The sequence below is a fragment of the Thunnus maccoyii genome, chromosome 21, assembly GCF_910596095.1.
Source record: "Thunnus maccoyii chromosome 21, fThuMac1.1, whole genome shotgun sequence".
Lineage (NCBI taxonomy): Eukaryota > Metazoa > Chordata > Actinopteri > Scombriformes > Scombridae > Thunnus > Thunnus maccoyii.
In genome coordinates this window covers 1,643,932-1,667,398 of record NC_056553.1, presented here as the reverse complement: position 1 = coordinate 1,667,398, position 23,467 = coordinate 1,643,932, and the positions used below count along the sequence as shown (strand labels likewise).

The 23,467-nt window shown below is 37.5% G+C and overlaps 2 protein-coding genes across 8 annotated transcripts in view; one reads left to right on the top strand and one right to left on the bottom strand.

Annotated features, from left to right (window-relative positions):
• Nucleotides 1-20,580, bottom strand: part of LOC121888315 (NACHT, LRR and PYD domains-containing protein 14-like) — a 30,623-nt gene extending 10,043 nt beyond the window's left edge. The window contains exons 1-14 of the mRNA XM_042399763.1: nt 20,463-20,580; nt 16,989-17,078; nt 16,606-16,772; nt 16,075-16,194; nt 15,283-15,402; nt 14,296-14,415; nt 13,509-13,628; nt 12,522-12,641; nt 11,728-11,847; nt 10,783-10,902; nt 8,494-8,684; nt 5,959-7,744; nt 4,156-4,329; nt 63-236 (exon numbers count right to left, since the gene is read on the bottom strand). Coding sequence (XP_042255697.1) covers nt 63-236; nt 4,156-4,329; nt 5,959-7,744; nt 8,494-8,684; nt 10,783-10,902; nt 11,728-11,847; nt 12,522-12,641; nt 13,509-13,628; nt 14,296-14,415; nt 15,283-15,402; nt 16,075-16,194; nt 16,606-16,736 — 3,296 coding nt within the window. The 5' untranslated portion in view covers nt 16,737-16,772; nt 16,989-17,078; nt 20,463-20,580. The remainder of the gene's footprint in view (nt 1-62; nt 237-4,155; nt 4,330-5,958; nt 7,745-8,493; nt 8,685-10,782; nt 10,903-11,727; nt 11,848-12,521; nt 12,642-13,508; nt 13,629-14,295; nt 14,416-15,282; nt 15,403-16,074; nt 16,195-16,605; nt 16,773-16,988; nt 17,079-20,462) is intronic.
• Nucleotides 20,037-23,467, top strand: part of sugct (succinyl-CoA:glutarate-CoA transferase) — a 121,484-nt gene continuing 118,053 nt past the window's right edge. For 4 of the 7 annotated variants that reach the window (XM_042399768.1, XM_042399772.1, XM_042399770.1 and 1 more), the window contains exons 1-5: nt 20,037-20,313; nt 22,472-22,520; nt 22,641-22,714; nt 22,866-22,951; nt 23,126-23,176. In XM_042399768.1, coding sequence (XP_042255702.1) covers nt 20,181-20,313; nt 22,472-22,520; nt 22,641-22,714; nt 22,866-22,951; nt 23,126-23,176 — 393 coding nt within the window. In that variant the 5' untranslated portion in view covers nt 20,037-20,180. The remainder of the gene's footprint in view (nt 20,314-22,471; nt 22,521-22,640; nt 22,715-22,865; nt 22,952-23,125; nt 23,177-23,467) is intronic. The other 3 variants (XM_042399765.1, XM_042399771.1, XM_042399766.1) reach the window with 2 other exon arrangements.

The window sequence follows — 23,467 nt, the reverse complement described above, 5'->3', positions numbered from 1 at the left end:
AGTGTCACCACAACTTTCACATCATATTAATCTCAGCACAGAAGTAAAAAACAGTGTCTGACCTCAGAGTCTTCAGTCTACAGTGTGGACTCTCCAGAAAGTCACACAGCAGCTTCATTCCTGAATCTTGCAGCTTGTTTCCACTAAGCTCCAGCTCTCTCATATGGGAAGGGTTGGACTTCAGAGCCGAGGCCAAAGAAGCACAGCTGACCTCTGACAAATTGCAGTAACTCAATCTGAATACAGAATAAATGATGTCACATTAGAAGAAAAAGTTCTTGCTTGAAATCATTCAATGTTTAATAATCTGCTCTGAGCTGAAGAAGGTTTAGCATGTAGAAGTTTGGTAAATGGAAACTCCAAACACTTGAACCCAACAGGATGCAGATTTTAAAAAAAAGTTCTCATCAATATTAATGACAACATGCTGCATGGGGCAGCTGTAGCTCAGAAGGTAGAGTGGGTCCTCCACAAATCGGAAGATCAGTGGTTCAATCCCTGGCTCCTCCACTCTGCATGTTGAAATGTCCTTGGGCAAAATACTGAACCCCAAATTGCTCACCGAAGGCTGTGCCATCAGTGTATGTGTGTGTGAATGGGTGAATGTGGTATGTAAAGTGTTTTGATTGGTTGGAAGACTAAAAAGGTGCTATATAAATGCAGTCCATTTACTTCAATAAGGTTGTAGTGAGTTCACCTCTTAAACTCTACAGCTACACCAGTGACTCCATCTATAGACACTCTTGTTTTGCAGCCAAGTGAAAATCAATTGTTTAAGTAATGAGATATGAATGTATGAGGGCAGCATTTTCTTGTCATATTAAGATTTTAAATCTTCAGCTAAACATTGCTCTGACACACTCAATGAACTAAACCCCTGAAGAAGAAAATAGACTTTACTATTAACATACTCACTGTGGATCTACATAATATCTTATGTCTGCAGTTTAGTGTCACCACAACTTTAAAATCATATTCATCTCAACACACAAGTAAAAAAATGGTGCCTGACCTCAGAGTCTCCAGGCTACAGTGTGGACTCTCCAGAAAATCACACAGCAGCTTCACTCCCGAATCCTGCAGCTTGTTTCCACTTAGATCCAGCTCTCTCAGATGGGAGGGGTTGGACTTCAGAGCTGAGGCCAGAGAAGCACAGCTGCTCTCTGACAAACTGCACCAATTCAAACTGAAATAAAAAATAAATGATGTCACTTTAGAAGACAATGTCCCTGCTTGAAATCATTCAATGTTTCATAATCTATTCAGATTTGAAGAAGGTTTAGAATGTGAAAATTGAAAATGGAAAGTCCAAACACCTGAATTTAACTGGATGCAGATTAAAAACAAATACAATTACAGATTAAATACAGATTAAATACAAATACAAATACAGATTAATTACAGATTAAATACAAATACAGTGAAAAAGAGCTCTGATTGATATTAATGACAAAATGCTGCTACTTCAATAAAGACGTAGTGAGTTCACCTCTTAAACCCTGCAGCTCCCCCAGTGACTTCATCTATACAAACTTTATTTCAGACCCTTTTATTTCAGATTCTACTCAACATCCAAAAGTTTACAAAGATACCAAATATGTCAGAATGGATTTTGGAGAAATATGAACATATTTATTCTACAGACATCTACAATGTTTCTATTTTATGGAATGATGAAGCCATAAAAATCATGTCATCTTTAGTTTTAATATTTCAGTCATAAATGTTTAGAACAAGCAGATACTGAATATATTTTTATTGTTTAATAATTGGGAAGACATGAATGTCTTTGTCTTTATTCATATTTACATAAAGTTCAATTTAAGGTGGAAAATCAACTGTTTAAGACATTTGAGATCAATGCACCAGTGCAGCATATTTCTGTTTTTTTTTTTTTTGTTATATGAAGGTTTTTGATCTGCAGCTCTGACACAGTCAATGGATTAATCCACTGAAGAGGAAAATAGACTTTAACATTAAGATACTCAGTGTGGATTAACATAACATCATCCTTGTGTCTGCAGTTTAGTGTCACAACAACTTTCACGTCATATTAATCTTAACACAGAGGTAAAAAAGGTATCTGACCTCAAAGTCTCTGTGCTACAGTGTGGACTCTCCAGAAAATCACACAGCAGCTTCACTCCTGAATCCTGCAGCTCGTTGATGCTCACATCCAGCTCTCTCAGATGGGAGGGGTTGGACTTAAGAGCTGAGACCAGAGAGGGACAGCTGCTCTCTGAAAAACTGCACCAACTCAATCTGAATAAAGGATAAATGATGTCACTTTAGAAGATAAAGTTCTTGCTTGAAATCATTTAGTGTTTCACAATATGAAATCTCATCATCCAAATGTCACCACAACATTCAGACACATATTCATGCGCACTGATCACGTTGAGAAACATGTTCTCCTAATCCTAAATCTAAGATAGAATCATCCATTACAAATATGCCTTCAGTGCCATATTTACGCTCCTGTTTACTGGTGGAGCAGCTATATAAAGTGACATCTTTTTCTGACTGGAAGCATCATGCACATGATTAAGTGTCACTTGTCATTGGTGGCAGCTCAGACACGACTAACAATACAAACTTCATTTGGAAATATGATTTGCTTTGTCTATGTGTGAGAGAGACTTCACATATACATTCCTGCAAAATAGTATGTTCTAAATGTTTAATATAAAAGACATTATTCCTGGAAATGCTATGAACTTGAACTTTTTTTCACTCGGTTCATAGAAGTGTGCTACACACATGTACAAAATTATAAGTATTGATTTGTTCTTACAGAGAAATGGAGTTAACATAACTGAGGTTCAGGAACAAGACCACGCCCCTCTCACCTGTGTTTATCTATATAGACGTGCCTAACCCCTGCCCAACCTTTGACCCTCCTTTATCCCACCCTTCTATGCTCCTTCATCCCATCATTTACTTTAACTGACATCATATCATGAACCAGCACACAAGCCTCTCGGATATTTTCCATCCACTCCCCAGACACCCTCATATTTCACACAAAGTAAGACTGATCAGTTTGACCTCTCTCACCCTGTATTTTCCTCCAACCTAAAGTCATATCCAAGTCCTTTTGAACCCACCTAAAGCAATCAGACAAGGAATCTTAGACCAGTGGCTCCCAAAGTGGGTGCTGTATTACCCAGATGTGCTGTTTTGACGGAGCAGGGGTGCCACAAGATTAATCATCATTGTTCATCTATTGTTTGCTTTTAACATTTCACCAAATTAAAAAAAATCTGTAACATTTACATTAACTATATTTTATATTAGGTTTTAGAAAATAAAACAGAATTGAGCCACTTTGCGGTTGTGGGTTGTCATAGTAAGACAACAGGCTTTCAGACTTGGGAGTTCTGCAGGAGCTCAACAGTCAGAAAGAAAGCGAGCATCAGAGCAGCAATACAAAGATTTGAAATGGTGGACAGAGCACAACGAAATGCTGCTCTCACCTCATTATTTGAAGCTAACCTTGGGGGATGATGAAGCCAAACCTTGTTGAGATTTGCCCTCATTCTGAATCTTGCTCTCTGGATTCCTCAACATTCCAGATGCATCATGACCCCCATTCATCCTCTCCCACTCAACCCCTGTCAATTCTCTCCTTGACCCTCAATCATCCCACCACACACAACCCTCATTCAACTGTCAAACCAAATAAACTATTTTGGTGTGGTCTTGTTAGTAAATTGTCCAATAAACTGTATAGTTTTCTTACAAATTAAATAAAAGTCTTTTAGTGATTTGTGAAAAACAACTGAATAAAACTAAATTGGAAACTTATGTTATGGATTTGAATAATTAGGTAAATATACGCATCTCAACTCAAATGTATTTATAAAGCACACAAAAACAAAAACAGTTGTGACAGTTGTGCTGTACAATCAAGATAACAAAAGTCATAAACACAATAAAGACACAAAGACCAGTTTGACAGACAAAAAGACAATGAAATGGAACTCTCATACTGAGTTAGAAGCCAAGGAATAAACACTTGTTTCAAGACAAGTTTCAAATATAATTTTATATATATATATATATATATATATATATATATATATATATATATATATATATATATATATATATACATATAAGATGTACAAGAGGAAAATAGTCAGGTGAACTGACCTCAGAGTCTCCAGTCTACAGTTTGGACTATCCAGTCCAGCAGATAGCAGTGTCACTCCCGAATCCTGCAGGCTGTTTTCACTCATATCCAGCTCTCTGAGATGGGAGGGGTTGGACTTCAGAGCTGAGGCCACAACTTCACAGTGAGTCGTCGAGAGTTGACATTTAACAAGTCTGTAATTACAGATAATATAACATTTAAAATATAATAACATCAAACATTTTTATCACAAAAACAGATTAACATTGGGCTTTACCTCTGCTGGCAGAGCTGGTCAGCCATTATCACAAGGTTGGTGGTTGAAACCCGAGCTCTTCCTATCTACACATCAAAGTGTCTACACATGAAAATATAAGCCGCTAGTTGTGATTTACCCAGCAAATCAAGGTTCAGTTATTCAGTAATTCTTTTCTTTCTCTCTCATTTCTCCCCCTTTAATGGGATTCACTGTTATGGTTTAATCTTGCAGATGAAGGGAGAGAAAACCAAGCTGCATTTAAGCTTCTACAATGTCCACAATGTGTAGCAGTCACCCATTCTTGGGACTTGCTGTCATTTACCTGTTCCAAATTCATGTAGCTTAATGTCAAAATCCCTCTGAGGAAATGGGAGGGTTATGCAGATCACCTGTTGTGCAGGGGGTGGAGAGTGGCTGCCAAATAGTAATTGAGAGCAGCTGAGTGCATTCTCCTCTTGGCCAATCAGGGTATGACAATGCCTATTTTCTGGGGTTTTATGAGAGTTGGGAAATTGCACACCCAGTTCACTCTGATCTTCCCTCAACTTACTACAGAACTCATTTGAGCAAATATTGTTAGCCAGAAACTTTGGTCTGTTCAGGCCCTTTTGAGTCAGTTTCACATTTCTGAGTGAGCAGGATTGTGGTGCAGACTGCAAACTAAATGTAGTTTGAAAGTGAGTCTTTTAAACAAGCCACATATAGTCAACATGTTTTAACAGCATTTCAATGACTGTTTAAATTTACTATATTAGTTGAAATAGTTGAAATAAGGTAACTGAATGCTGTTGAGCCAAGATCCATATGCAACTAATAATTTACTCTGTTTGAACCTTGATGCCCTTTCAACTAAAATTTATACACTAGAAGACTTTGAAAGTACTTTTAAAAGACTCACACCATCTCACCTCTAAAAACAATGTGTTATAAGTCCCTGAGTTTAGTCACAGACTAAGAATTTGCAAAGACAGGATCTTACAGGGTCACTATTTGCAAGACTACAACTAAATTCATTTTGAGATTATATTCCCATCCTGCTCCTGGCGGAAATTTACAAGAGGAACAATGGAGCAGAAACAGAGGCAGGGTTTGGCTATAGCTGCCCTTGTGCGTGCAGTGGTTTGTTCTGAAAAACCATCCAAAAAGAAAATGTAACTCAATGAATTCATTCATTTATAGCTGAAGAACAACAACAACAACAACTGTGAAGAGAAACAAGAGACACTACATGCTGATTGTTCCTGTTAACTAATTTTCATTGAACATCTTTTTTTTAACAAATAAAATTTTGGGGGGAAGGGTCAACATTTTTTTAGATAATATCAGCTAAGACAATCACATTTTAAAAGGTATTGCCCTGTACTGAAAAATGCTTTAAATTTCCAGGTTTTCCAGGATGTGTGGAAACGTATTTCAATAAGCAGGATTAACACTAATTTAAGAGAATTTTAAGAGTGTGTAATTTTTATTGTCTGCGTGTGTGAAGTCTGTATTTTTACTGCAATACCGATGGCTTCAGATGAGAAGGCAGCTTTATAAAGTTGATAATCACATCTGGACTTACTGAGCCTTTCTGCAGTTTCTCACAGCTGGGATCAGTCTCAGTCGTCCCTCCTCTGATGTGTTGTACTTATTTAGGTCCAACTCATCCAAGACCTCCTCTGACATCTGCAACATGTAGGCCAGAGCTGAGCAGTGGATGTCAGAGAGTTCCTTCTCTGATCTGTTCTCTGACTTCAGGAACTCTTGGATCTCCTGATGTACTAAGCGGTCATTCATCTCCATCAGGCAGTGGAAGATGTTGATGCTTCTGTCAGGAGAGATGTTGATCTTCTTCTGCTTCAGCTTGTTGATGGCTTTCTGGATAATATCTGGACTGTTTTCTGTCTGACCCAGCAGGCCTAAGAGACTCTGACTGGACTTCAGAGAGAGGCCATGAAGGAAGCGAACAAACAGGTCCAGGTGGCCATTTTTACTTCCCAGAGATTTGTCCATGGCTCTACTCAGGAAGACATCCAGAGATGAGTAACTGTAGTTTTTTCCCAGGAAGTCCTGGAGTACCTCTGTCTTCCTGTTGGTGTAACAGTGGTACATGTAAACTGCAGCCAGAAACTCTTGAATGCTCAGATGAATGAAGCAGTAGACTGTTTTCTGGAAGATCACACTCTCTCTTTTGAAGATCTCTGTACAAACTCCTGATAACACAGATGCCTCTGTGACATCAAGACCACACTGCTCCAGGTCTTCTTGGTAGAACATGATGTTTCCTTTCTCCAGATGTTCAAATGCCAGCCTCCCCAGCTTCAGAAGAACTTCCCTGTCAGCCTCCGTCAGCTCCTGTGGACTCATCTCATGTCCCTCATCATACTTGTGCTTCTTTCTCTTTGTCTGAACCAGCAGGAAGTGTGAGTACATTTCAGTCAAGGTCTTGGGCAGCTCTCCTCTCTGGTCTGTAATCAACATGTGCTCCAGAACCATAGCAGTGATCCAGCAGAAGACTGGGATGTGACACATGATGTGGAGGCTCCTGGATGTCTTGATGTGTGAGATGATTCTGCTGGACAGCTCTTCATCACTGAATCTCCTCCTGAAGTACTCCTCCTTCTGAGCGTCAGTGAAGCCTCGTACTTCTGTTACCCTGTCAACACATGTTCGAGGGATCTGATTGGCTGCTGCAGGTCGGGAAGTTATCCAGATGAGAGCCGAGGGAAGCAGCTTCCCCTTAATGAGGTTTGTCAACAGCACGTTGACTGATGACTTCTGTGAGACATCAGACATGACCTTTCTGCTTTTGAAATCTAATGAGAGTCTGCTTTCATCCAGGCCGTCAAAGATGAACAAAACTTTACAGACAGTGAGCTTCTCTGCTGTGACCTTCTGTAATGTTGGATGGAAAACATGGATCAGCATGAGGAGACTGTACTGCTCATCTTTGATCAAGTTCAGCTCCCTGAAAGAAAGCAGAATCACCAGACTGACATCTTGGTTTTCCAAGCCCTCTGCCCAGTCCAGAGTGAACTTCTGCACTGAGAAGGTTTTTCCAACGCCAGCTACACCGTTCGTGAGAACGACTCTGATGTGTCTCTGTTGGTCGGGTAAGACTTTAAAGATGTCATGACATTTGATTGGAGTGTCATGGAGAGTCTTCATCTTGGAAGCTGTCTCAAGCTGCCTCACCTCATGTTGGGTATTGACATCTTCACTCTGTCCCTCTGTGATGTAGAGCTCAGTGTAGATTCTGTTGAGGAGGGTTTCACTTCCTGCTTCATCAGTTCCTTCAGTCACACATTCACATCTCCTCCTCAGACTGATCTTATGTTCATCTAAAACCTCCTGCAGACCACTTTCTGCTGAAAGAGAGGACAAAATACAACATTAGACAAAGAAAATCTGCTTGGTCTATTCATTACCTACACAATAACTATTAATAATATTTAAGTAATTAATTACAGAATAAAAAAGAAGTAAAGATGAAATATTTTTATTTGTGATACAGTGGAAACTGCTTATAGTGATCACAGTTACAGTGATCAACCTCTTAAATGGATACTGTATAATAATCTGGGGAAATTAACTCCCTGGATTAAATCTGAGGATATAAATCTTGTTTTTTTTTTTTTTCTGGGGCAGCTTCACACAGAAAAGACCCACAGTGCTGTGGGAAGACGATCTGGGGTAAACTGAAAGAGGTTTATCAAGACTGGCAGGGAGTCTGTGTCCGTTGGGAAAAAGGAGGTTCTGTTTGCTTATGGCTTCAGAGACCTGGGCGCTGACTTACAGATTGTGCACACATGGTGAAATACTGTCTGAGTATTCACTTATTAAGTGAATAAATCACCACCACTTAAGTATGTATTCTATGTATTGTATTTACTTTATTTTATCTTATTCTTATTTATTTTATCAAGTGGGTTTTATTTTCCATCTTATGTACATTTACATGTTTTTATGTTCATTTTATGTATTTTTTGATGTGAAGCATTTGGTGCATGTAAAAAATTGAAAAGTGCTATAAAAATAAAGTTGTTATTATCATTATTATTATTATTATGATTATTATTATTATTATTATTATTGTTGTTGTTGTTGTTGTTATTACTTCTGGATCTTTTTCCGCACTGGGGACAGGAGGAGTCTCCTGATGTAGCAGACTGGTTCCCGTATGAGGTGATGCACTGTCTGCAGAACCAGTGTCCACAGCTGGTAGAGACTGGATCCTTCAGGACATTCTGACACAAATAACAGCAGGACAGCTGCTCCTTTACAGAAACACCACTCCTCTTCCTCTTTCTGTGGAGATAAAAGGAAAATCACTCTAACTGATCAGAAAACAAAGTCCTCCAAAGCATGTTGCAGCAGCTGAAACCTAAAGACACAGTGAGGCAAAAATCTAACTATACTCATTAAAATCAGTTTATCCAGGAGCATGATTCACCTCCACTTGCTGTCATCCTCATTCCTCACTGCTTCAGAAGTTGAACTGACATCAAAATCAAATTAAAAAGAATCACAAACAAGCAAGCCAGTGACCTGTGAAACAATATGGAATAGTGATTGGTGGGTAAACTGGTCTGCACAGTTGCCAGTCATGTTTCAGTCTGTCTTCTGCATGGTATATCAACATGTAACAACATGTCTGTGCTGCTGCCTTGAGATGGCTGCAGGCATTTAATGTACTGCATGAGGTTTTCATACAGCATTAAACACTTGTGGATGACAAATACTGTAAGAATCACCCATACTAATATAGATAAATGCAGACTGCTTAATCTGTTATTTTTTCATGCCAATTTAAATGTATCTACTGGTTGAATGTGTTCAATTAAAATAGTTTATTTACATTTCAAGCTTTATTCTGTTATTGCAGCACATTTACTCAACGTATGTAGCCTCCTCTTGTTAATAAAATAACAGATTGGCAGCAGAGTGACTTTGCGCCAAAACAGACATGGTTCAGTTCTCATTTGAATGTTGAAGGACCCATTTACCACCAAAATACCAACAACTGGCTTTGCACTGCCTCATTTGAACCTCACACCTGTTTGTTTCTGCTTGTGCAGCGTGCGCTCTGTGCTAGGCACCAAAATATCACACAGACAGGCAAAGTGAATTTCAAGGTCAGAAAAATAACAAACAGTCATAGTGCTGCTTGCGCTGGTCGTTGTCTCCATGAAAATAGGGTCCTTGGTCCTTCTCTGAAGTTGGAATATTTTTAGTTCTATGGTCACTTTTAGCAGAATTCCTGGGAGTGATTATGAGCACTTGAGGAAAATGGGCCCAGGTAATACTGTGGCTTGACTCTCATCCAAGGCTTCCCTGTAATATTGGCAGCATGAAAACAGTAAGGGATAACTAGGCACATTTACAACTTTTCTCCATATGCTATTTAGTTAAACATTAGAAAATATTTTGCTCAAAACATTTGGCTCATGTTAAAACCTTACTATTCTTAATTGAATCTTATAACTCCTGCTCATTGTTAATTTTGCCAGCATTTAGCAAGATGAGGAGGCTTGGCTGGCATCTAAAGGCAACATGCATAGCTCTACATTGTCTAGATGCATTTGGTTGTAAAATATTTCCTTTATATCAAGATACTATAAGTATCTCATTAATTGAATTATCTTCCCTCAGGTCAGGTTATAGTAGAAACTAGGGCTGGGAGTAGTAACCGAAATTGACACTATGACTCTCTAACCAACCTAATTTTAGTCATATCAATATGTTTGTTAAATTCATTCTACTTGCAGTTCAAAGTGATGTAATTAACCATATGTGTCCAGTGAAGACAAACAATTCAAGTCACAAATGCAGCTCAGGACGGGTGCAGATGAGAACAAGCTGGCACAGAAAAAAGATGTTTTGTCGGTCATATGGGCACAACGAACAAACACAGGACAAAACAAAGCTAAAGGGAAATACAGTCTGAAGTTAGACACAACTTAGACCTATAAATCAGTCTCTCCTGTGCTTCCTGACCACAGTCTGGAGGCTTGTTAAAAGATTCAGCTCATAAGATAATGATATTACAGAAGTCTTTTTCATAAATGTTATTCAAATCTATTGATACTGCTTATTTTGACATTCGCAAGATATGTTAAATGGAGCCATATTTTACTTTGAATTCCTGTTTTAGCAAACAAATACCTAAAAATGTTTTTGACTACTGAATATGATAAATAAATATGACTCAGTCATAACCCAGGATTTTATGTTTATTTTCAGTACAAATAACTGATAAGAGCTCCACTGTGAGATGGAGAATCTTGTACACAGGTGCATTAAATAAAATATCATTTGGTGAATTATTACCAAGGTAAATGTGACAATTTATCGTGATATTGACTTTAGGTGATATCGGCCAGCCCTAGCAGAAACAGTCTCTTACCTTAATTTTGAGGGTCCAGGTTCATTACTGAAGTAGGGAGGTTCATCTTTTGACAAGTCACTCTTCATAGACAGACAGCTGAATACTGGAGACACTGCTCTCTGTCTGTGGTACTGACCTCTGCGAACACAAACATTTGTTTTTTTAGCATAGAGCAGTTATATATTTTTTTGTCAGTGTCTTTCATTCATTTCTAACTTCTTTGATGAAAAAGCCAATTTGGCCTCCAAAAGTTAAATGTCTGAATAAAGATGTTTTCACACAAAGAAAAAAGAAGAAATGCTCCTTCTAACTGTCTTTCTGGGTTGAGATCGTCAACTGTTTTTCCTCTATCTTCCCTTGTTGCAAAGCTGCTGTACAGTATGTTTTTGTTAAGACACCTGCTTTTTGAGATGACTGATAGATGTCAGGGCAAGAACTTAACCAGCAGAGGGGTCTTCAATTGTCAATGGTCTTCAATCAACCAAAAACAGCTCATGTCACTCCACTTTTCATTACCCTCCACTGGCTCACTGTCACAGCTTGCATTAAGTTCAAGCCTATACAGTAGCCAATAGAACAGCACTGACCTCCTGAAACTCCCTTGTTCATGATTATGAACCTTCTCATTCACAGCAATCAGCCAATAAACAACAACTAATCCTAACATCACTGCAGGGCAGGAAATCTCAATCCATTTTACTAAATCTACTGTGACTTGGATTATATATCATTCCTACGTTGCCTCTTTATACTTATATATGGAGTACACGTATATTGCAAATATGCAAATCTTTGCTGTGAATTCAACTTTTGCACACAGATGTATAAATACTTCATAGAAATGCACCAACACATCTACAACAATAGTTTTACTTTATAAAAAGGTGAAAAGGAGTATTTTTGTCTTCCTACTCATTGAATCATCTTCCATCAGGTCAGTTTACATTAGAAACAGTCTCTTACTTTGTGTCAGAGGGTCCAGGTTCATTACTGAAGTATGGAGGTTCATCTTTAGAAAAGTCACTCTTCATAGACAGACAGCTGGATACTGGAGACACTGCTCTCTGTCTGTGGTACTGACGTCTGCAAACACAAAGATATGAATAATCATACCACATGAACACAACAGTTCTGCTATATGTTTGTGTTTTTGAGTACTGAACAGTTATTTTTCTCCTTTTATTTTATTATCAAACTGTGATGAAGAGGTGTTTTTGGTTTCTAAAAGTTAAATATATATTGTGTTGAAAAACAAAGAAAAAAAACCTAAGGAAATGTCCTGTCTAACTGTTCCAATGGTTTAAGTCAGTTGAATTTCCTGATTTACAAGTTCCCTTGATACAAAGTGGCAGTATGTTTGTATTTGACACCAGTTTTTCCAGATAACCATCTCAGGGAGTGAAGAATGAAGAATTTCTCTTTGTGACAGTGCCACAATAGGGTGGATGACTTGTTTGTACAAATCAAATTTCCAACACAAATCATACAAAAAACACTGCACTGAGTCTTAACGTGATTTGAAAACCAGTTGTACAAGATAGATACTAAACTGAAAAGAGATTTTGTCATTTTTCAGACTTTAACTTCAGAATATTCACTGTAAATTCAAAGTTTGGACACTGATGCATAAACACTTGTTGGAAAAGACATGCATATCTGTATATAATGGTTCTGCTTCACAGAAACATTTAATGACTATTTTCCTCACTCAGACTCATGCTGCCTCAGGTCAGTTTACAGTAGAAGCAGTCTCTTACTTTGTGTCAGAGGGTCCAGGTTCATTACTGAAGTATGGAGGTTCATCTTTAGAAAAGTCACTCTTCATAGACAGACAGCTGGATACTGGAGACACTGCTCTCTGTCTGTGGTACTGACCTCTGCAAACACAAAGATATGAATAATCATAACTTGAGTACAACAGTTCTGCCGTATGTTTTTATTTTTGATCACAGAGCAGTTATATATGTTTTTGTCAGTGTCTTTCATTTATTTCTGACTTCTTTGATGAAAAAGCCAATTTGGCCTCCAAAAGTTAAATGTTTGAATAAAGATGTTTTCACACAAAGAAAAAAGAAGAAATGCTCCTTCTAACTGTCTTTCTGGGTTGAGATCGTCAACTGTTTTTCCTCTATCTTCCCTTGTTGCAAAGCTGCTGTACAGTATGTTTTTGTTAGGACACCAGCTTTTTGAGATGACTGATAGATGTCAGGGCAAGAACTTAACCAGCAGAGGGGTCTTCAATTGTCAATGGTCTTCAATCAACCAAAAACAGCTCATGTCACTCCACTTTTCATTACCCTCCACTGGCTCACTGTCACAACTTGCATTAAGTTCAAGCCTACACAGTAGCCAATAGAACAGCACTGACCTCCTGAAACTCCCTTGTTCATGATTATGAACCTTCTCATTCACAGCAATCAGCCAATAAACAACAACTAGTCCTAACATCACTGCAGGGCAGGAAATCTCAATCCATTTTACTAAATCTACTGTGACTTGGATTATATATAATTCCTACGTTGCCTCTTTATACTTATATATGGAGTACATGTATATTGCAAATATGCAAATCTTTGCTGTGAATTCAACTTTTGAACACAGATGTGTAAATACTTCATATAAATGCATCAACACATCTATAACAATAGTTTTACTTTATAAAAAGGTGAAAAGGAGTATTTTTGTCTTCCTACTCATTGAATCATCTTCCATCAGGTCAGTTTACAGTAGAAACAGTCTCTTACTTTGTGTCAGAGGGTCCAGGTTCACTACTGAAGTATGGAGGTTCATCTTTAGAAAAGTCACTCTTCATAGACAGACAGCTGGATACTGGAGACACTGCTCTCTGTCTGTGGTACTGACGTCTGCAAACACAAAGATATGAATAATCATACCACATGAACACAACAGTTCTGCTGTATGTTTGTGTTTTTGAGTACTGAACAGTTATTTTTCTCCTTTTATTTTATTATCAAACTCTGATGAAGAGGTGTTTTTGGTTTCTAAAAGTTAAACATATATTGTGTTGCAAAGAAAAAACCTAAGGAAATGTCCTGTCTAACTGTTCCAATTGTTTAAGCCAGTTGAATTTCCTGATTTACAAGTTCCCTTGATACAAAGTGGCAGTATGTTTGTATTTGACACCAGTTTTTCCAGATAACCATCTCAGGGAGTGAAGAATGAAGAATTTCTCTTTGTGACAGTGCCACAATAGGGTGGATGACTTGTTTATACAAATCAAATTTCCAACACAAATCATACAAAAAACACTGCACTGAGTCTTAACATGATTTGAAAACCAGTTGTACAAGATGGATACTAAACTCAAAAGAGATTTTGTCATTTTTCAGACTTTAACTTCAGAATATTCACTGTAAATTCAAAATTTGGACACTGATGCATAAATACTTGTTAGAAAAGACATACATATCTGTATATAATGGTTCTGCTTCACAGAAACATTTAATGACTATTTTCCTCACTCAGACTCATGCTGCCTCAGGTCAGTTTACAGTAGAAACAGTCTCTTACTTTGTGTCAGAGGGTCCAGGTTCATTACTGAAGTATGGAGGTTCATCTTTAGAAAAGTCACTCTTCATAGACAGACAGCTGGATACTGGAGACACTGCTCTCTGTCTGTGGTACTGACCTCTGCAAACACAAAGATATGAATAATCATAACTTGAGTACAACAGTTCTGCCGTATGTTTTTATTTTTGATCACAGAGCAGTTATATATGTTTTTGTCAGTGTCTTTCATTTATTTCTGACTTCTTTGATGAAAAAGCCAATTTGGCCTCCAAAAGTTAAATGTTTGAATCAAGATGTTTTCACACAAAGAAAAAAGAAGAAATGCTCCTTCTAACTGTCTTTCTGGGTTGAGATCGTCAACTGTTTTTCCTCTATCTTCCCTTGTTGCAAAGCTGCTGTACAGTATGTTTTTGTTAGGACACCAGCTTTTTGAGATGACTGATAGATGTCAGGGCAAGAACTTAACCAGCAGAGGGGTCTTCAGTTGTCAATGGTCTTCAATCAACCAAAAACAGCTCATGTCACTCCACTTTTCATTACCCTCCACTGGCTCACTGTCACAACTTGCATTAAGTTCAAGCCTACACGGTAGCCAATAGAACAGCACTGACCCCCTGAAACTCCCTTGTTCATGATTATGAACCTTCTCATTCACAGCAATCAGCCAATAAACAACAACTAGTCCTAACATCACTGCAGGGCAGGAAATCTCAATCCATTTTACTAAATCTACTGTGACTTGGATTATATATAATTCCTACGTTGCCTCTTTATACTTATATATGGAGTACACGTATATTGCAAATATGCAAATCTTTGCTGTGAATTCAACTTTTGAACACAGATGTATAAATACTTCATAGAAATGCACCAACACATCTACAACAATAGTTTTACTTTATAAAAAGGTGAAAAGGAGTATTTTTGTCTTCCTACTCATTGAATCATCTTCCATCAGGTCAGTTTACATTAGAAACAGTCTCTTACTTTGTGTCAGAGGGTCCAGGTTCATTACTGAAGTATGGAGGTTCATCTTTAGAAAAGTCACTCTTCATAGACAGACAGCTGGATACTGGAGACACTGCTCTCTGTCTGTGGTACTGACGTCTGCAAACACAAAGATATGAATAATCATACCACATGAACACAACAGTTCTGCTGTATGTTTGTGTTTTTGAGTACTGAACAGTTATTTTTCTCCTTTTATTTTATTATCAAACTCTGATGAAGAGGTGTTTTTGGTTTCTAAAAGTTAAACATATATTGTGTGGAAAAACAAAGAAAAAACCTAAGGAAATGTCCTGTCTAACTGTTCCAATTGTTTAAGCCAGTTGAATTTCCTGATTTACAAGTTCCCTTGATTCAAAGTGGCAGTATGTTTGTATTTGACACCAGTTTTTCCAGATAACCATCTCAGGGAGTGAAGAATGAAGAATTTCTCCTTGTGACAGTGCCACAATAGGGTGGATGACTTGTTTGTACAAATCAAATTTCCAACACAAATCATACAAAAAACACTGCTCTGAGTCTTAACATGATTTGAAAACCAGTTGTACAAGATAGATACTAAACTCAAAAGTGATTTTGTCATTTTTCAGACTTTAACTTCAGAATATTCACTGTAAATTCAAAATTTGGACACTGATGCATAAATACTTGTTAGAAAAGACATACATATCTGTATATAATGGTTCTGCTTCACGGAAACATTTAATGACTATTTTCCTCACTCAGACTCATGCTGCCTCAGGTCAGTTTACAGTAGAAACAGTCTCTTACTTTGTGTCAGAGGGTCCAGGTTCATTACTGAAGTATGGAGGTTCATCTTTAGAAAAGTCACTCTTCATAGACAGACAGCTGGATACTGGAGACACTGCTCTCTGTCTGTGGTACTGACGTCTGCAAACACAAAGATATGAATAATCATACCACATGAACACAACAGTTCTGCTGTATGTTTGTGTTTTTGAGTACTGAACAGTTATTTTTCTCCTTTTATTTTATTATCAAACTGACGAAAAAGTGTTTTCGTGTTAAACATACATTGTGTTGAAAAACAAAGAAAAAACCTAAGCAAATGTCCTGTCTAACTGTTCCGATGGTTTAAGTCAGTTGAATTTCCTGATTTACAAGTTCCCTTAGCGGCAGTGTGTTTGAATTTGACACCAGTTTTTCCAGATAACCATCTCAAGGAGTGAAGGATGAAGAATTTCTCTTTCTGCCAGTGTCACAGTGGGTAAGATGACTTTTGTTATATTTTACAAATCAAAATTCCAACACAAATCATACAATAAAACTGCACTGTCTTACTTTGTGTCTGGGGGTCCAGGTTCATTACTGAAGTATGGAGGTTCATCTTTAGACAAGTCACTCTTCATAGACAGACAGTTGGATATTAGAGACTCTGCTCCGTCCTCCTCTTCCTCACCACAAACACTCATTTTGTTGACTTCAGTCAGTCTGAGAGGTAACGCTGACTGTGAGATTAGAAAGCAAGATTCAAGAGAAACAAGTCTGTTGAGTCACTTCCAAAAAAATACCAAGCAAATACCACAAGTTAGTATCTCCCTGTTTTCTTTCAGTCTCTTTGTATCAAAGTTCATTGTGGCTCTTCTTCTCTCTATAGTCCTCAACAGACAACTGGCTCAGAGAGTTTGACAGTAAAATAATAATAATGTTGTATTAACACTCACCCTGCCTCAGACTTTTCCCCCTCCTGCTCTGTTCTGTCATCTCAGAATGGAATCTGTAGTTTGAATGCCTTCAGCTGTATTGTTCACTTCCTGTTTTCACACACCTGTATCAGGTAACTGTTGCTCACCCCCTCCTCTCCATTTACTGGAAATCACATGACAACACTGTGTGTGTGTGTGTGTGTGTGTGTGTGTGTTGTGTTTGTTTGTGAGCATCTCTCTTTGCTTGAACAGCACAAACCTGAAATCAAAAAACCTAAATAAAAAGACTTGATTACAGTTTAGAATGAGATTTGTTGATTTCATGTTGTTCTTTATACATAACATAGAAAAATATTTCATTATATTTATCTTATTTATTAAAGATGTCACATGCCCAAGAAGAAACGGTCTGCAACCAAGCCACATTTCTGACATTCATTTTCATTGAATAACAGTATAGTATGTTTGTGTTATGATATATATATATATATATATATACATACACACATACATATATATATACATACATACACACACACACACACATATATATATATATATATATATATATATATATATGTGTGTGTGTGTGTGTGTGTGTGTGTGAAAAAAACTGAGGCCTTCATGATGACATCATGTCAAGCACTGTCATGATTTTGAGATTTTGTTTGCCACGTTTTGCATTGTTAGCTGCTGATGCCTCAGCAGTTCAGTCAGTCAACACTGACTGAGAGACATTTAAACTGGATATTTTCTTGACAACAGCACAAACTACAACTTCTGAAATGACCAAAGAGTTCAATCAACACCTCTGAAACTTTAACAGAAACAGCTTCAGGCTCACTGGACTGCTATTTACTGCAGGGATACTGTAAATGGTTTATTCTGTCCAACCCCCTTTATGAATGATTTGTTATCCTGAGTATTAAAAAAGATTGTTTCAAAACACTTAAAAGAATTATGGGATGTCAAAGTTTGCATTTATATCACAGATGTTAATTATTCATCGACTAATCTAAATTTGAATGAATTAATTTACCTCCATTGTTGTGTCACTGCACTTTTATCAGAGCTACAAAGCATCAAACATGAAGCAAAAAATGAACCTCTTGAAGTGCAAATAGTTCCCAGTAAAGCGTCAATGTTTAACTTCCAGTTGGCAATCACTGAACTGGTGAAAATGTGTCACATGATGTTACAAATATAACTGACGTACACGTTGCCTGAAGAACAGCACAGAGGTTGAAACATGTTGCAGTTAAATATCTGAATCATATGTTGATTTATAAAATGTCAGAAAAAAGTAAATAATGTCCAACTACCTAACAGAGTGAGATAATTAGTTTACAATATGAGTAAAGCAACAATTGGAAACATTACAATTACAATTTACAATTTAATTTAACAGACACCTCTATCCAAAGCATAACCAACCATAAAGCTAAGTTCAAGTCCAACAGGACGGAAGTGCCAACAGGCGATGCACAGAGGCAATGCATAGAGTGCATAAAATGCACGGAAACAGATTTTATTTCTTTTTTTTTTTCTTCAGTCCATAGAGTGCAGAGGTGCTCACGAAAGAGCTGGGTCTTTAGTCTTTTCTTAAAGATTGAGAGGGACTAACAGTGTGGATCTAACAGTGTTTGGTAACTCGTTCCACCACCAGGGAACTACAGAGGAGAAAAGTCTGGCTAAGGCCTATTATCGGCAGAGTATAGTGAGCGGGAGGAAGTAAATGAAAATTAACAGAGAAATATAAATACTAATAAAACTTTTGATGTTGGTTCATGTCTATCAAATTGAGTAATATGTAATTTCCCGTGAGAAGTAGGCAATGGGCCCCCCAACAAAAAGGGGCCATGTATTGATTTAATACAATAAGATATGAAATGTGTAAAATTATGTTACTATTCTAACTCATTAATCACTCCATATTGTATTTTTATTCCACACTATCAGGAACAAGAGATGCAACTTGGAAAACAGGGTAAATATCTTTTTTATTGTGCAGCACGTAGAATACAGTGATAGAAGAACTGAGCTTTACAAACATCATCTGAGATTCATATGTTAGAAAATGTATGCTAGGCTCTGCGATTCAAATAACATGGGAGATACAAACTGAGGCTAGACTTGGCCCAAATATAAATGGCGGAAAGTAAATCAGTACATTTACTGAAGTACTGTACTTAAGTACAATTTTGAGGTACTTGTACTTTACTTGAGTATTTCCATGTGATGCTACTTTCTACATTTCAGAGGGAAATATTGTACTTTCTACTCCACTACATTTATTTTGCAGCTTTAGTTACTTTTCAGATGAAGATTTGACACAATGGATAATATAACAAGCTTTTAAAATACAACACATTGTTAAAGATGAAACCAGTGGTTTCCAACCTTTTTGGCTATTGACGTCTTACAAAAAGCAGTGTGTAGTCGGGGTCACATTTCACATGTCTATGAGTTGTTAACAGCTCCACCAAATAGTGATTTTTCCCTCTAAACTTCTCACATGCTTTCATTTCAATAAATGTTCAAATGATCCAATAGTTCAGCAAAAATGAAAGATTAGAGAAAAAGTCCAAAAACTGAAAACAGATTTGTGTATCAGAACTTTGTTTTTTCTTCTTTCCTCTCCCATTAATCATCTCACCACCCCTCAGATTTATCTGCTGACCCTTTGGAGGGACCCGACCCCTAGGTTGGGAACCACTGGACTAAACTGGCTAACTGTATATAAAGTAGTTGAAACTAGCTCCACCTCCAGCAGCTACAACAGTAACATGCTGCTCTAACACTGATGCTTCACTATTAATAATCTAATGATGTCATATATAGTAATATATCAGTCAGAGGGACCAAACCACTACTTTTACTGCAATACTTTAACTACATCAAGCTCATAATACTTATGTACTTTTAGTGCAATACTTTAACTACATCAAGCTCATAATACTTATGTACTTTTACTGTAGGAGGATGTTTCATGCAGGACTTTTACTTGTAATGGAGTATTTTTACATTACTGTATTGGTACTTTTACTGAAGTAAAAGGTCTGAGTACTTCTTCCATCAGTGACTGAATCAAACAGCTCTGAAAAAGTAAAAGCACCATGAATTAATTTAATTATCCCGACTATTACTTTGAAAAGCGAAGCCCGGAAGTCTTATAGCAACGCGTGTCACTTGACGCTAACAGGTGGGAAAATGTCGGCGTCTATCAGAGTGTTAAAAAGCCGTTTTCCTGCTCTCTGTCCGGCTGGTTTCAAGCCGCTGTTGCAGAAGAAAAACCCGGTGAGATGTCCGGTCAGTGAACGGCGGCTGACACACACACCAACAGGTACTGCGCTGGAGCTAAAGCTAGCTGGCTAATGCTAGATAAACAGCCCCGTTAGCCTGCTGTCAGATGGATAAATCTGCTAATCGATAAAACAAACGCCTCACATGATCAAATACAGCAGTTGTCGTTGCTGAAAAATAACTGTATACCTGAAGACGAGGGCAGGAAGGACACTTCTCACATTACCTGGCCACATAAACTTTAACTAGCCGTGTTTGGTCAAAGTCTAACTCAGATCTGTCAAGCTCGCTGCGTGCAGACTGTTCCGGTCAGAACTGCCAAAAACAAAAGCTCTTCCTGATCATCATCGATTAATTAATCAATCAATTAATCTTGTAATTACACAGCAGCATTATGAATGTGTACTGCTCCTTGGAATAATTTAATAACAATTATTGATTATTAAAAATCTTCATATTTTATTTAGTCTGTTCTAGTTATTCTATGATTTTAAACTCTAACAGTAGGAAATTGCGATCGCAATAATTAACGCAAATTCAAGTAATGTTTGCAAAAGCTTTCAATTTTGCTAAAATACCGCCACTTTTCCGAATGAAATGTCCAAATCTCAACAGACGCTTGTCATGTGGACCAATAGTGGCGTTTGGTGTGGTGGTAACTGACGTCATCACAGCATTCAGGTGGAACATGGACAAATCTCACCTGCCAACCATAATGATGCCAAAGACCAAGCAAAACAATTCCCAAATGTTCCCAAATGAGGTTTTCATTCATTAATGTGAAGTAGCTGCTCTAACACACTAATATCTCTTTTGGATTGATTGTGCTCTGTCTGAATATTAAAGGATGAGTTCACAGTCCTTCATGTGTTTCTTAAACCAACAGTCAGGAGCCCAAATGAACATGAAACCTGTTTTTCTTGCTGTAATCATTCCTTCTGTTCATACTGACCATTAGAAGATCCCTTCATAATGACCTTACAATGGAAGTGATGGAGGATAAATGTATTTAAAAGTTTATCTGAAGCTAATATGAAGCTTCAGCGTCCAAATGAGTCAAATCAAGTAGATATCTTTCAACGTTACAGTCTTCTTAGTGCCAAAGTTCCTCTTTTTGTTACTATACTTCCACCTGCAGCTCAACAGGGAAACACTGTCCGAGGAAACACAAAGAGGGAATTAGATGCTAAAAAGACTGTAAATGTGTCAGATATCCACTTGATATGACTAACTCAGACCTCAAATAAGCTTCACATCTACTTTTAAATGACTGTGTGGACACACTGTGGATTTTGGCCTCCATCACTTACATTGAAAGCACATTTGAAGGATCTTTTAATATCCAGTATGAACAGGAGGAATGATTACAGACACCTGACTGCTGGTTTAACACACACTTGGAACTTGGTGAACTCGTCATTTAAATCTAGTTATATTTTATAAGCAGGTTGTCTTTTGTTATATTTGTGTTGTAACCCGGCTGATGCAGGATTTTTTAGGCCTATACTGATACTAACATTTCAGATTTTAAGAAATCTGATAATTATTTGTCGGCCAGTATTAATTTCTTTACACAACTCATTAGCTTTTTTTTATAAGGTTCTCTTCAGTTAGTTTTTTTAACTGGGCAGGAAGTTTAACAGATGAAAAAATAAACTGGTGATGCTCTCTGGTTTCAAAACACATATCTGGATTTTCTATACTTTAATTTCTTGTCATTTATCAGCTGACATTTATGCTGATAGCGATATGTCTGTAATGAGAATATATGGGCCAAGCTGATTTATCGATCAGGCTCTAATTTGTATTAGACTAGTTTTACACCACAGATATAATATTAAAATAAAAAGCAACAAGAAAGAGTAAAAATTCCCAATTGTAAACCTGAATTCACTAAATCTATTGGTCAAATTCTCATGAAATCTCCCGAACTTATTCCTGCTGCCAAGAAGATGACCTCTTTAGATTTTTAATGACCCTGTGACCTTTCCTCTTGCATCAGACTTTACATTTGTCGCTCCACTACTGGTAAAGGCAGCTGCTCATTGACAGATGGGACTGGTTCCAGTTGTGTCCACATGTATGTCCAGTATCCAGTCTGTCTATCAGCCAGTAAACAGCATTTACTATAAGAGGATCAAAGTTGTCTCATGTCATGACTCCAGTGTGTTTTCTTTTTTATTCACTGATTTCAAAAGGAGAAAACCTTCGGCCACTGGAGGGCGTCAGAGTGTTGGACTTGACACGGTAAGATTCTCAGCAGAAGGACGAGAGACTGTCTGAATACTTCAGTTTTCATGTACTTATAAGTGTAGGATTGGAGATAGAGTTGTCGGTTTTAAATGAAATATTCTGAACTGTTTTCAGAGTTCTGGCTGGTCCCTTCGCCACCATGATCCTGGGAGATCTGGGAGCAGAGGTGATCAAAGTGGAGAGACCAGGTGAGTTTGTTTGTGACTTTCTTTCCACCTTTCATCATCCCTCTTTCTCTTTTTTTTGTTCCCTTCTCCTCCAGCTTTCATTTATGAAAGTCTACTCAGTGAATTTCCACCTGCATATGAGTTTTTTTTGTGTGTGTGTTTTGTTGAACAGGTGCAGGTGATGACACCAGAGCGTGGGGTCCTCCGTTTGTCGGCACAGAGAGCGCCTATTTCCTCAGCGTCAACCGAAACAAAAAAGTAATCTGAAAGCTGATGATGTAAAATATTTAGAGATGTTTCATGGTTAAAGGGCAGAAACCTCCTTTAATATCCTGCCAGTAAACATTTCAAGTTTATTACATCAAACTGTGTGCTCATAATGATTCTTAGTGTTAATAATGAGCTCTGATCTGACCTGATGTCTGATTTCAGAGTATCGCTGTGGACCTGAAGCATCCCGGAGGAGTGAAGGTCATCCTGGAGGTACGACACACTCGCAGCAGCAACTTTTATCATTTGAAAATGATGCGATTGATGCAATAACTGACTTTCAGTACTTATAGCAGATTATACTCATTTTGATACCTTACTGTGAGAATCATTAACAGGTTTTTCAATTGTTGATTGTTGTCTAAACACAAGCAGATGTACAAAAAAATAATGAAATACTGTTTAAAATGTATATCTGATGAAAGAATAAGTCAGCCAAGATTGACGTTGACTTTCAGTACTTGACAGTGTTTGATGCTTGATGCTTTGGACACGTTTTACCAG